Source organism: Dendronephthya gigantea, unplaced genomic scaffold (assembly GCF_004324835.1).
Source record: "Dendronephthya gigantea isolate DGI-Jeju-01 unplaced genomic scaffold, DenGig_1.0 000072F, whole genome shotgun sequence".
Lineage (NCBI taxonomy): Eukaryota > Metazoa > Cnidaria > Anthozoa > Malacalcyonacea > Nephtheidae > Dendronephthya > Dendronephthya gigantea.
Genome location: NW_021163082.1, coordinates 519,324 through 534,438, shown reverse-complemented (window position 1 = coordinate 534,438; position 15,115 = coordinate 519,324). Strand labels below are relative to the sequence as shown.

General features: G+C 35.9%; 1 protein-coding gene across 1 annotated transcript in view; it reads left to right on the top strand.

The window, feature by feature from the left end:
• Nucleotides 1–15,115, top strand: part of LOC114531487 — a 349,117-nt gene that overhangs the window by 222,299 nt on the left and 111,703 nt on the right. Inside the window, exons 83-85 of the mRNA XM_028553090.1 lie at nt 4,706–4,828; nt 5,216–5,542; nt 5,642–5,761. Of these exons, the coding sequence (XP_028408891.1) occupies nt 4,706–4,828; nt 5,216–5,542; nt 5,642–5,761 (570 nt within the window). The remainder of the gene's footprint in view (nt 1–4,705; nt 4,829–5,215; nt 5,543–5,641; nt 5,762–15,115) is intronic.

Genomic DNA, 15,115 nt, shown 5'->3' with positions numbered 1-15,115 from the left:
TAGTATAGAAGGCTTGTAAAGGAAATAGTGGGGTTCTATCAATTTAGCCTAATCGAATGCTATTTTGTGCGCTTCATGTTATGGTTTATGCTTAGCGTCATGCAGACAGAAGGCTATTAAGATTCAGTGCATGCAATTATTCCATTAGCGTCAAATTTCACGTCTTAAGCTTTCTTTCAAAAAATTATCGTTTTTTGAATTTCGGTAATGCACTAAATGGTTACAATTTGTGCTTTACTATACTTCTGTAGCTTCCATAAGCCAAATTTCACCGCGCACCCAAACAACTCGCAAGCCATATATTAGCATTACGAGCCATAATATGCCTTGGCAAGGTGCTAATTAAGTTGCATAATTGTCGGAAGTCTCTAAATGTATGTAAACAGACAAAACCAGATTTTAAAATGAATTGAGGGATTTTGCGTGTTACATATTAATATCGTACTTTTAAACCATGTGTATATATAGCTAATTTATTTACATCTGATAAACTTATCTGGCCTCCGTACGAAGCAGCTACTGATTAAAATCTATTCAAAATTAAGAACCGCATCCTAGGACAGACCTTTCAGCTTGAAATTCGTTGTCTTTAATGCAGTCTGAGATAGCTACAAATTATACAACAATTGAAATACCCTAGGTAATATTTGAAGACATAAATACAGTGACCTAACGCGCGTTCGGTAGGGTTACGACAAGAACTAAGAGATCCTCATTTATTGGAGGCCAGGATAGATAACGAAACATCATAGTATAAGCAAAACGTGATTTATGACAAACAGCGAATTAAGGGACCCCGCAGTACCAAGTATACTTCAAGACCCCATCCTTGGCTCTGTTCGTTACGCCACTGCATGAATATAGCAATTTAAATATGTAGGTGCATCTAGTCTAAAACTAGAGCCGGAGCAACAAGATCCTCAGTGCCCCGCTTACAAAATTGTCTTATTTCCTTAAAAAGGTATCTTTGTCTCCCCAGATCTAAGCCATCTGGCTCGATCGTTGCTGGCATGTTGAACGGTGGCAATTGCATAAATATAACTTATATATGGCATAAATATAACTCATGCATTGTAAATATTTATTTAGACTCTTAATTCACAAAAAAATACTTCATATATATATTGATATATGCACATTTCAGCACAATTCACTCCCCATGTATATTTTGGTTGTAATTTGATTTCTCTCGACTTGCTCCTCGAATCGGAAACGTGGAACGCGGAAAAGGCTCAAATCGTATAAATGATAGAGACTGTATGAGAGTAATGAACCTATATCAATGATGTTCATTGTGTGACTTTTTTATTACAAAAAAAATTCCGTGTTTTGTGAGGTTGAGTTTTGCGCTATGTTTTAAAGTGCGTGCAGTCCTTCATTGCGCACAACTGGGCTGACACAAGCCCAAAGGGCAAGTTGCCAAGCTAACGTTTACAAACATTTAAGTTTGACCTTTCAGATATTTTGCCACATATATTTCGCTATATATAATTCATCAGAAAAGGAGCATTGGAATTTATCTTGCTTGGACAACATATCAGCTGTTGGGCAACAGGAAAATTTTCACTAATTTTGATTTGGGCTCCCTTGATTAGAAATTACATTCCGGATATTAAATTGCAATTATGCATGGTCATTGCACCTTGAAGCCTGCCAGCTAGAGCGGCAAAATGAGCAAATTTGAAATGGCGCCTGTCAACTGTTTATGCGTGCATGAGCGCGCGGGTAAAGATCTTTACCAATAATTTCGCGAAGACTGTCCCAAATATTTGCAGGATATTAGCATCTATGGAGAAGTCAAGGCGTTTTAACGCAAGCATATATAAAGGTTAATACCAGGTATGAACACTAAATGAAACATTAGCTATGATATAAGAAAAGTCATGACTTGGCCACTTTATTAGGCGCGCTTGCAATTATTTTCCTCCAAGCATTGAAATCAGGCTTATTGATGAAATCATCAACAGAATTCGTATAACGGTTCTCTCGATTTAAACTAAAGTTTTTTTTCCCTTGAGTGTATTTGCTTGGCTAAACTGTAGCTCTCTATTGACCATGCATATATATCGAAATATGACACGCATTCGAAGTAAGATTTCATATATAGATGATCATGCAATTGTATATAACAAGACGTTCTCAATTGCATTTTATGTATATGTTAACGCGAGTAAAATGTATTCGGATATAAATGCGCACTGCAATATAATCTTTAGATTGCTTATCATGGCCGGTGGAATCAAGTTGGGCCACGATCATCCAATCATTCCGAATAAACATGACATGAAAGGTTGCCAGACCTTGAAAATGGCTTGGCTGAGGTTAGAAAAGTTGTTAGCTTGGGCCGTGGTGGTTACAATTTATAGGATGCATTTACTTACATTGAAACAACAATTGTTTACAAACTTTGCTGACATTTTTCATAAAAAAGGGTAGATGCTACCTCGAAATATATATAATTATATGATATAAAAAGATTTCGCCAGACAAAATGGATTAATGCTTTCATGCATGTCTTAAATAATCTTGATTAGTTAATTTTACTGTAAGCAGGAGGCACAAATTGTGTCACAAGTAGATGTCTCGAAGATGTTGAGGATCGTTTGTTTCTTAAAATGGTGAGTATAAACTCCCCTGTGCATGCATTTGGCATTGTCGTTTCTATATGGGCGGCAGCATTGCTATATGCTTTGCAGAAAAAATTATTTGCACTCTTTGTGATTTAAAAACCCGGTTTATATGGGCGTCTGCTATTGCTATATGCTTTAGTGAAAATACTGTGCAATCTTTTCTTGCTGCCGGGGTTGAGTATTAAGTTGTTTTGCAGGGCGGAACTGAATTCGGACCTTCGGGATTGCGGTGGTTTGAAATGAAGATTTCGAAAATTATCCCATTAATTTACGCGCGTTCTATTTCTTTAGGTCACTATTGTTAGGCTCATGCAGGTAGCATAGGTATTTACACAGTTACCTATGTAGATGGTCGAATATTTGGGGAAAATAAAATATTTCCTGATGAATATGACCACCAGGAATTTAGTTAACTAATTTAATATCACAAGTATTAATTAGCGATATACTGGTTCATAAGTCATAACACATGCATATGTGATCGTATGGTCACAAAACATATCACTTACATGAAAAAATATGGCGGCAGAAATAGGGACATTGCAGCTTTAGCTTTGCGAAGAAAATATGGCGATGGTGCATGCAGTGGATAAAATAGATTATTATCAAATTTTTAAATATTCTTAAGGTATAATGATGCCCTTAGTTGCTACTGACAGTACTGTGTATAGGCGACATTCCGCGACAAGCTTGACCGCAGCTAGAGGCTATTGCCGCACGAACATATTGTGAGCACTAGGTAAATATCCAAGCTTATATTTTAAATATTTTATTACCGCGCAATGCATTGCTGAAATTGAAATGTGGATTTTCACGTGCATAAATGGTTGGGATATTTAATGTAGTAGGCTATTTATACCAAATAAGTTTTGACAGCATGCAAGCACACGTTACTACGCTGGTTCGTATACAAACGAGCTTTGCGTATGCGATATTCTGTATAACTGTTATTAATGTCTGGTTATCATCTGTAAACAACTTGATCCTTGCGATAATTAATTTAGTCTTTTGCGCGTCAAAGAGTATAAGCAATAGTGTACAATGGAATCTCTTGTGTTTAGTTTAACATAAAATATGTATCCAGTAGCTGAAACTCAACGAAACTTAGACGGTGACCAATGACATTGCCTATGATATTATTATCGAAGCCATGCAGGCCATTTATGGCAATCTTCGTTTACTCTCGGTTTAGAGCCGTGTTAATAAAACGGATGCATGCATGATGTGTTTATATGTCCTTAACCACCCATACATATAGTTTGTCCGTGGAGAGATTTACAAAATCTGTTACGTTGTTGCAAATAAACACGCGCTGAATATTTTGATGGGTATAGTTGCAGATGATGCATTGATTAATTTGACGTAACGATGATAATTTGTACTAATAACTGAAGAATTTCTAACGATTAATAAACCCGAATTTTGATGCAAAATGCAAATGTATATATGTATATAAAGTATAAAATAAAGTGATTTAGGTAGTTTAGCTAATAAATTTAGTTAAACATTCAAATGAAGGTATAGCTATTTATATGTACACGCATACTTGCGCCAACACATGTTATGTGTTTGAAAATATTTCCTATTCTTTTAATTAGTCAATAATATCTTGCGTCAATCATACGCGCAACAGGCGTTCAGACTAATTCGTTAAAACCGTTCATAAACATAAATCGTTCAAACGGCTTCAGATTGAACGTTTATTTATCCGTTCGTATTCTCGACTTTAAACGTTCACATTTTTAGCTGAATTCGTCAAAACGTTTTTTGGGTTCGTTGAAACGTTATTACAGATCGTTCACTACCCGTTCGTTATCCGTTCGTTTTGCCGTTTCAACGAAATATCGTTAACGTACGTTTTCCCGTGGAAGGTCACAAATATGCAAATCAGTTACAAAAACTATAGTTGTTGTATTTTACCGATGCAAGGGTATGTAACTGATTTGCATATTTATTACTCCTATTTATTTGGGGTATACAGAGTGAATATGACCTAATTCATAGAATTTGGTTGGGTATAAACCTCATTAATTATTCGTTAATTTCACAACCTATAACGAATGCATCCGTTTTAGATATAGACGAATGTTCTCTATCTACTGACAACTGCCTTCCCAATTCAAGCTGCATCAACATGGAGGGGTCTTATCAATGTATTTGTGATGATCAAGAAACTAGAAATGTAACTTCTTGCAAGGGTAAAACTTTTGCGATTTTATTTAAAATCGTATGATGATTGCAAATTGATTTATAGGCTACCAATTCTACTTTCAAGGTTATTAACAGTAGCCTTTATAGGTTGTTTGACGTATTACACAATGTCATGTATGGCTTGCTATCGTTTTAAATCTTTGCAAACTTTAAAACCCTTTTGAAAACACAGACAAAATCACAGTGTAGTGTGGGTAACATGCACGTAATTTTATAACACACGTTTATCTGTATCCAAAACTGAAAAAAATTGCTCAGATAGAACCAAACGCAAGATGGAATTACGAAAATGGTCGAACTTGATCATGAATGTGATAAATCTGCCGTAGTTTATAATCCCTAAGCAAACCTGATTGTAGCTGATTCCTTTACAGGAAAAGATATCAGGTTAAAAGGACCATTAAGTTCAAATGGAACTGGTCTTGTGGAAGTATTCCATAATGGACAATGGGGAACAATTTGTGACTATAACTGGAATATACATGATGCTCTTGTTGCATGTCGTGAACTTGGCTATTTGTATGCTGTTAGAGCTTTTGAAAGAAGGCGCGTTCTATTTGCATCTAAGCCGATTTGGTTCGACGATGTCGATTGTACGGGATATGAACCAAAACTGTCTAGTTGTTTTCGCGACGTTCGAGGAAGGAGGGGTTATAACTGCACCCATGAAAAAGATGCTGGAGTAGAGTGTACCTCAACAGGTATCATTGTCCGCTTGATGAGGGGTTGTGCAAATCATCCAATATCTATGCAAAAAAATAAAATTTTATCTGATACTCTGGTTTGATTATTCTACACAGATTTAGATGAATGTCTGAGCAGTTGGCGATGTGGCTGGAATGCTACATGTATTAACACTTGGGGAAGTTTCATATGTCAATGTAACACTGGTTATACTGGAAATGGTTTGGTCTGCAATGGTAGGTTTTTGCAATTCTCACAATGAGGTAAAATAGGTACGTTAACGAATGTTTTTCACGTAATACGGTCTAATTTGAATCATTATTATTATTCTTTAGATATCGATGAATGTTCTCTATCGTTGGACAATTGTCTGGCTAGCTCAAATTGCACCAACACTGCTGGATCTTATTTTTGCAGTTGCGACAAGGGATATTTTTGGAATGGATCCGCTTGCCGTGGTAAATAGGAAAGCTGACTTCTGCTTGAAATCTTATACAAACTATTGATCCATTGCAAACTTGCGCAATTGCGTTATAATTAAATCGTTAAATTTAATTGTACGGCCGAAAATTTTTAGGCAAGTGCGAAAAATTTGTCTGCTTTTTTTGACTCCAGAGAATTTAAGTAAAAATAATGTTTTCGAGTAGTTGCAATTGTATAAAATGTGCTAAATGTTTTGCATCATGGTAGGAAAACGTTCCCGTGGTATTAGGGCTTTTCCACACTGGAAATGATTGGCCAACGCGCAAATTATGTGACCTCTCTGTAAAGGGGTTTAACTAAATGGAGAGTTATGAAGATATCAACATAGTCATTGTTTATATCAAGCTATTTTCTAATAACCCGTGCTAAGACATTAAATTTTGACAATTGTATGACTAGACTATGCGTGACCCAATAGTGACGTAATGGCCGGAAGCCATATTTACGAGTATTTGCAGGTAATATTCCGACAAACGAAAGAAACTTCCCAAAATAAGCGGCTGTCAAAGTGGTTTAATAAAAATTAGATTACGCCTTCATGAATTTCTTTTTTAATCTTTAGCGATGTCTGTCAGGTTACAAGGGCAATCAAGTTCAAATGGTTCTGGTCTCGTGGAGGTTTTCTACGATGGACTGTGGGGAGCAGTTTGTGGGGATGGCTGGGATAGGAATGCTGCTGAGGTTGTTTGTCGAGAACTTGGTTATGCTCATGTTTTAAACGTCCTTAAAAGACAAACACAACAAAACGTTTCAACAACTATGTGGCTGGAGAAAATATCTTGTACTGGTAATGAAAAAAATATAACCAGTTGTGCACACGATGGCTGGACAAACGATACTTGTAGCAATTCCGAATTCGCTGCTGTGGAATGTTTAAAAGGTAACATTCTGAAAATTGTGCATGGTTTTTGCTACATAATTTGCTGTTGAAAATATAAAAAGGTTTGGAATTTTTCCGTCATTATACTATCCTATGTGCATGTGCGACCATTATCTAACCGAAATTAAGCTGACATAAAAGTACTTCGTCGTTTCCCATGCTTCTTTTTTTGTAATATTTCATTAAAATTAAAAGAATATGTTCTTTTCTGTTATATTTACATAGACATTGATGAATGTTCTCGAAGTTTGGACAACTGCGGTGATAATTCTCGTTGTGTTAACACAGTTGGAAGTTTTGAGTGCATATGCAAACATGGTTACACAGGAGACGGAGCTAGTTGCAAAGGTTAGCACTTTACATACTCCTGCATGCTATAGCAATGCGAAACACAACACATGCTGCGTTACAATACCTTGGTGTAATCCTAAGCAATCTCCCAGCAAAATTGGTGCCCTCACCGGATCTTTGCAATAATTATTGTATGAGCAGCAGTATTTATGCCAGTGAATATATTCGGTTCCCGAAGTTCATAACCTGCTCATGTATATACTCCATTTCGTTTAGAAACAATGCAAAATTACATAACTTTTATTTATCATATAAGAAGAATATTTATTTAATTTTCCTGACATTCTTGTGTTTTTCCTTCTAGACATGGATGAATGTTCTTCACCTACTGGCAGCTGTGACGTTAATTCGAATTGCACCAATGTTATTGGATCATTTTTATGCAACTGTAGGAAGGGATACACTGGGAATGGACATAGTTGCAAAGGTAAGTGTTTTGCCTGCAACAAAAACCTGCAATCCAGAGCTTGCAGAAAGAATTGGAGCACTGACTAAAGTCTTGATGAAGCCAAAGGACTTTTTTCTTACAACTACTATTAAAATTAATAATTTTACGATGAGTTGGGAAATTAAAACCCGAGTTAACTCTTTGTACCCCTCGCGCATGATATTACTGTTTTTATATAGAATAATATAATAAATAATTTTACAGTTGAAATTTATTAATTTTTTGCCCAAGCTGGTGCGGATCACCGTGTGAGGGCAGTAATTCCGGCTGGTGATTAGGAATTATATACCCGGAACCCGGGAGAGCGTAGTCGAATCCAAAGTTGTCCAAATTCTATGTCATGGACCGTGGACGTTGTACATTCAATGGTCACGGTACTCGTGCGTACGCGCAAAATTTGAACGCGTAATAAAAACAAAAATTTTCTATTTCAATGAAAAACGTCAACAATTATTTTTTTAAATAATGAAAATCATTTCGCAAACAATTTTTTTTAAGAAATATTTCGTATAAAACAGAATATGAAATGTGAAATCGAATAAAATGATATAAACATTGGGAAGAGATTAAAATATTACTAGCAACTCGTATAGTTTATATTACTTGAAGTGGTAGGTGTCAACTTTGTTTATTTCGTGTTTGCTCTACAAAATAATGCATTTTATGAGCTTGGTGTGTGTCGTTTTGCAAAGACCTAACCAACTATATACGGCTTATCATCATCGTTTTAACCTATGTTTTAACTTGAAAAAGAGTTCTTAAAGAGTAATTATCGGAGTTTTGACATAACAATAAAATATGACTTTGAATCTTTTATGGAGTCGACTGCATGATTTCAAAAAAAGAAAAACAGCATTTGACGTTTAGTGCCTGGTTATTTAAATTATTTGTGCTGTTTTGGAAGTTTAGCTGTAGTATAGTGAAAGATCAGCTCTCACTTAAAAAAGCTGTGAAAGTCTATAACTTATGCAACGTAGTACAGCAGGCAAACGGGTGATTTCATTTCATCTTTACGACTGTATTTGTTTTCGAAAAATTTTAAACATTAGCATTTTAAACATTTAAGTCATTTCATAATTGCGATATTTTTCACACTTTACAACAATTTATTTCAAATGAAACATTCCAAATTTGGTGTGCTGTTTCCAACCATTCATAGTTTTAAATTTAGTTCAATCGGAGAAAAGTCCAATCTAGATTGAATGATCCAAATTCCATATCTTTATAATGCCTTTCTAACGTTCTGTTTAATTTTTTTGCAGTATGCAATTACCAGTGTTGATAAATTTTTCAATGTTAAAAATATCACGTTTGTTCCAGATATTAACGAGTGTATCGAACAAGAGGTGTCTTGTGATTCAAATGCAGATTGTTTAAACACTAATGGATCATTTGAGTGCAATTGCAAAGAGGGCTTCACAGGAGATGGGTATAATTGTGAAGGTATCTATTTTTAATAATCATAGTAAATGTTTTTATAATAATGGAGAATCGTCATACCGTACATTTAGTGTTGCTATTAGATTACACTTACACGAAATTTGTCCGAAACTGGATGTTTAAATTTTGAAACCTATTTTATTACCGTATTCAAAAAATCAAGACTCTTTGGATGTTACCATATGATCTGAATAGCAAAAGAGTAATTAAGCATTTGAAATAAACAACAAAATCTTTAATAGCAAACCTGCTTTGACTTAACCATTAGCCATCTACAGTGCGAATGAGTTAGTTATTTACATTGTTGAATATATAAAGCAGACGTTATTCATTGAGTATCATCTTGCATGTATCATATTCATAATTATTTACAACAATGATTGAGAGAATAACAGGATACAAGATATGCATGATAAGTAGAACAACACGACAGACAAAAATTTATATCTGAAAAATAGTATCAAAATGCTGAACCTGTTTGTTAAGGACTGGTTTGTGTTTACGTATGTGCCTTATTATTTCCATTACTTTATCATCGGCAGAAAAAGAAATTCTCAACCGGAAATTAGGATCACAGGAAAACGAATTTTTGTCTTTTCCGAACTTGGCTTATATCATTGTTGGTCTAATTTTATTACTTGGAATAATACTGCTGGTAATATTGATACGAAGACGACGTAGTCGATCGCAAAGAACATTCCATGATAATGAAAATTTACAGTTGGTGTCAAAAGAAAATTTACATTCTGGAATTTTTGACGACAATAAGAATCAAGGATCAGTTGTTGGTAAAACCGTCAAAGCAAGTGATGAAAGATGTGAGCTAATAGATCAAGATGAACTCAATGAAGTCACTGAATGCTAGAGCAATTGATGTTTTGAAAAAGTGATCATTGAACAGTGATCATTTAACGCTGTTTTAGATATCACTGAAATAAGCGAGAATTCATCATTATTATGCCTTTAACTTATAGTAAGTCTAGTATATTTTTTTTCTTCACTTTTTATTACAACTCTGTTTGTTATCGTAGTTTATCGTAGTAGAAAATTCTACTTTTTATCAAATTTGTGCAAGTAAACAGTCCATAATAAACCAAGAAGAACTCAATGAAGTCACTGAATGCTAAGGCAATTGCATGAGTCTTTGGAAAAGTGACTGTATATATTTTTCGCCATTTAAGATTTAATGGGAAAAGTAAGAATTCATTATGCATGTTTAACTGAAGTAAGTCTAGTAATTTTTTTGCCGTTTTTTTTTCGTTTTTATCGTTATTTCTAGAAGTTTTTATCGTTATTTCTAGAAAATTGTATTAAGCGTAATACGCACTCACGTAAGCAAAATGAAATGCGTTGTTATTAATGGTTTTGTGTAAGTGTAAATTTCCGTTTCCATGAACGCACGTGAAAGTCTTTTCAATCCGTGGAGTTGTTTAGGAAAAGAGTAAACAATGTTGCACTGCACACTGTGAACAACATTATTCTCAAATAGTTGTTAAATTTTATTGAACCATCAACTGTTGTTGCAAAATTGTTAATATTCATGCAGCATCATTGATGGTCGAACAAGGTTTAACACCATTGTTAACAACACATGTCTATAGGCGCATTGACATAGCACAACATTATTCACTCCTGATGCGACAACATGATAATGATTTTGCCGTGTAACAGCTCATCAGCAGTTTGGCGTTTGCCAGCATAATTTGTAAACGAAAATCTGTAGCGCATGTCATAAGTCTCTAGTGCATGCATGTCATAAGTCTAATAAGTTTTGCTAAATACCACTGCTGTAGTTCGGCTTTACATCAATATCACGAGTTTTTATGTAGAATTATTTGAGAGGATAATTATTCAACAATTCACAATTAAAAATGTGAACATGCATGGTATACATAATTCATATACTTCTATAAGCAATTTTAACTTTCTGTTATACAAAAATTCATCACAAATGATATAGCTACCATACAGGGATATTGTCGAGCGAAGCATGTACTCTCTCGCAGACCCGACATTATACTCCAAAGCAGGATTCCTTCCAGTGGCGTAGCCAGCCTGACGATTTTGTCCCGCTATGTCTCACTACTGATTCCTTCTTTCGCTAATTACAACAGTCAAAAGGCTTTTGCTTTCTTGTATCTCTTGTTGATATCCTTGCTGGGATTATAAACACGTATTAATAATCATGGAAGTTGAAACTACCTTTTATATAATTGTTATTAATTGGTTGTCTTTTGTCTACCTTCGACCTTTGTCCGTTACGCCACTCACGCCACTCGGAGGTTTATTAATGCATTTAGACTATATTTAACTTGGTTTACTGAAAAGAAAATGCCAGCGGAGCAGAATCATATATTACACGTTATTCAATACAAATGGCGGGACGTAAGAAAAATAAGTGGAAGGCGATGATATTGCACGATGGTGCATGTGCAAGTGTAAATTCCCGTTTGCATTAACACACAGTCTGATATTAGCCGAATCATGATAAAAACATAAGAGTTGATTTGTAAAACTTGTCTGCGGGTCTGTGTGAAAGGCCCACAAGTAATAAACAATATTAATCATGCATGCAGCAACATTGATGGTTCGAAAAGGTTCAACAGGCAACAGCGTTCTTAAAAACACATGTTCATCGACTCTGTAGCACATTATTGTTCACTCCTGTTGCGACAAGTCGAAAACCTGATAATTTTTTTGCGGTATAGTAGTTCGTCATATAATAGTTGTAACCTGTATCAAACCTTAAACACTAAAAGCGTTAATAACTGAATATTGCTATTATTACTACGCTATTATTCGAGCACTGTGGGGCAACCAAAAACAATCAATCTTTATAGAAGCATATGATTGCATGCTAGTGGTGAAATTGGCGGGCAGTATTCAGGTAAACCAGATTTCCAGGCTATCGCACGATGCAGCTGGTTGAATGTGGCAAACTCGCTGATCTGGGCAGACTGTGTTCGAAAATCAGTATGTGTCACATTTACGGGTATAAATTTTTATGTCTGAATGGCTGATCGTGTACGTGTATGTAGTCCTTCAGGCATTAAATTTTGCACGGCATTAGACAAACGGATAGGCGAAGCTGAATTTACTGCTTTGCTAAATATTCAGAATATAGCGAGTTTCCGAAATCACCATTAAAATGTCAACCTGATACATCATTAATTTTCTTTATTTTAAACTGCATTTAACTTTCTCTTGTTCGAAAACAATATAATAGCCATGTGATTTACACTATGAGTCAAAAAATGATTAGTAGTTTAGTTACGGCGACGTAGGTTTATTAATGTACCAAGATATTAAGCTTGGTTTAATTGCATCATTGGCGTTGTAACTGGTAAGAATGGCAACGCTATTTTGGGACCACAAATTATGCATAGCTAATGTCTCGCATGTGGTGCTTCTTTGTTTTTTAAGCGCGTGTTTTTATCAACATCGGTGATTGCATGGTTGTGGCGTAATCGCCGGGCAAGTAATCGGGTAAGCCAGATTTGCTAGCCTGCTCACAGACTGAATTAGGGGGCCGGAAATTATAAAAGGGGCGGTCTACTAATTCAGTCTGCGGGCAAGCTCACGACTTTCGTGTCATAGCAAGACAAACGTTGACCAAACGTCTCAATCAAACCCACTAACAATTTGCATCAAATAACACGCCCCTTGGAAGTCGACATCCGGCAGGAATTTGAACAGTTCACAAAATACGATGTAGCGTTTGATTCCCTGTTTAATATGACATTTAACGAGAGCAGGAAAATGTGTCTGAGTGCGTTGATCAAAGCTTGTGCGCTTGTTCTCTTTGCCTATTTTGCAACTGTTGAAAGTGCAGGTAAGTGATGTTTACATACGATAGATTACAATCATGTCGTTGACAACTCCTGCTAGCTGTAATCAAATTTTCTTGTGCAGAACATTCAGTCTGGCCAGCAGATTAGGAGATGCGAAAATCGCACCGGTCTACATCACTCCGGCTAAATGTATAACCTTAAATGCATGCGACCTTTATGATTGGAGTCAAACGGCTAAATGAGGCCTTATGATTGGAGCAAACGCCAAACTGCGAATAAACTTTGTGTTTGAATCACACTGACATACAGTGTGCAGCAATTTCGTTTCATCGATATAAAGCTCGTTATATTCCGCATTGATGTAAGAAAGCAAAAGCCATTGCATTAGTAGCAGTGAATTAATCTTTCCATGATCTGTTTGTCGTTTGCTACAGAAAGTTTAATGCCTGAATGACTGCATACACTCTCAGGCGTTAAGGCATTAATTAATAGTAAACGATTATGACTTAACGATGTTGTGGCACTTTATGAGAGTGTACACGCGAACACTTACAGCTTATATGAAAATGCAATATCAGCTAAATGTCAGAGGTTCTTAGCACAATTGAAACGTTTGGAAGTCATCGCAGCATATTTTTCCACAGCTTATTTAAAGCAAAACATTTGACTAGCGACGTCGAGCTAACAGAGTCGTAGGATGCACCGGGCCACATGCACTGTTCTCGAAACATAGTGTAGTGTACCGTTATTCTGTATTTGTGTAGCGCTTAGTGAAATATACTGCTTTTAATTGTCCACTGATGGCGCCACTAGCGTGCAATCGCACGCGTCTATAAACATTGATTCACGCTTATTTTATGTCATCAAACAGCCGTTGAATTGCATCATTTGAAGGCGTCGTAACTGGTAAACATTGATCTTATTTTATGTAATCAAACAGCCGTTAAATTGCATCATTTATGTAGGGTCGCAGCTCGAAACTAGATTTGTAGGTCTGTTTCAACCATGCAATAGCATATAGCTTCGTTCTTTAGAGAGCATAGAAAAGCATTATCCAACTGGACGAAAGCTTCCGAGCACTGCGACATATCCTCATCATTTGCATCACTAAAACATCGTTCTTTTGTCTAAAATGGCTCTTCTTCGTTAAATTCACGCTCCCCAGTGCGTTTTTTGAGAAACTTTGTATATATATATACAGTCTCGTACGGAATAACCTTAACTTTTGTTCTATAAAATAAAGCTTGACTTCTATAGTTCTACTGTTCTGTACAGCTCTTAAGAGGAAAAGCTGTGCATTGTGGTGCATGTCATGATAATTATCACTGTATAATAGCTATTGTGATTCTTTTAGGAGATATTGTAGCTAATGCATACAGTATACTGTTGTTTTTAGATAATATTTGAAGCTAAAGGAAATTGTTTGTATACAGTTAGGATGAATTGTTTTCTTAATGAAAAAAAACACACAATTAATACACAGTTTTAAGACATATACCGGAACTGATCGGATTGAAAAATAATTGAAACGGCCAGTTGGCAGTGGCGTAGCCAGCCTGACTATACAAATTTTATGTTATTATCATTATTCATTTCTTTAGAAATTCATTCTTTTCTCAGTAAACAAGACGCCGTTCTGGCGTTAACTCCGGCGCACGTGCCAGTCTTCAATATAGAGCTTCTGAACATAAACAATACAGTTCGCGTATTGTTTCGCATACATATTCGCATTTAGATGCCTTGCGAACCTAAATGTTCGATCGCAAAATTCAGAAGCACATCGCAGTATAGAAGTTCAATTGTTCAAAAATGTAAATAAACCGCATGATACATTCGCTTCGTCTTACACTTTGCCTTTGGAATTCGCGCTTATACACACGTAAAAACGCACAAGTTGTAACAAGTCTGCAACAGACTTGTAGCAAGCTTGTTCCAACAAGCCGATATCAGGTTGTGTTCGCACCGCTTGTCCCAAGCTTGTTGTGACGGACTTGTAGCAAGTTGTTGACAGACTTGTAGCAAGTTTGTTGTGACAATGCTGTAGCAAGGTTGTTGCCAACAAGCTTGCTACAAGTCTGACAACAACTTGCTACAAGCTTGTTGAACTTGAGCTGTTCCAAGCTTGTTATAACAAGGCCGTTACAAGCTTGTCGCGACAAGCTTGCTGCAAACATGGCCGCGCATTAAATCTCGCTTG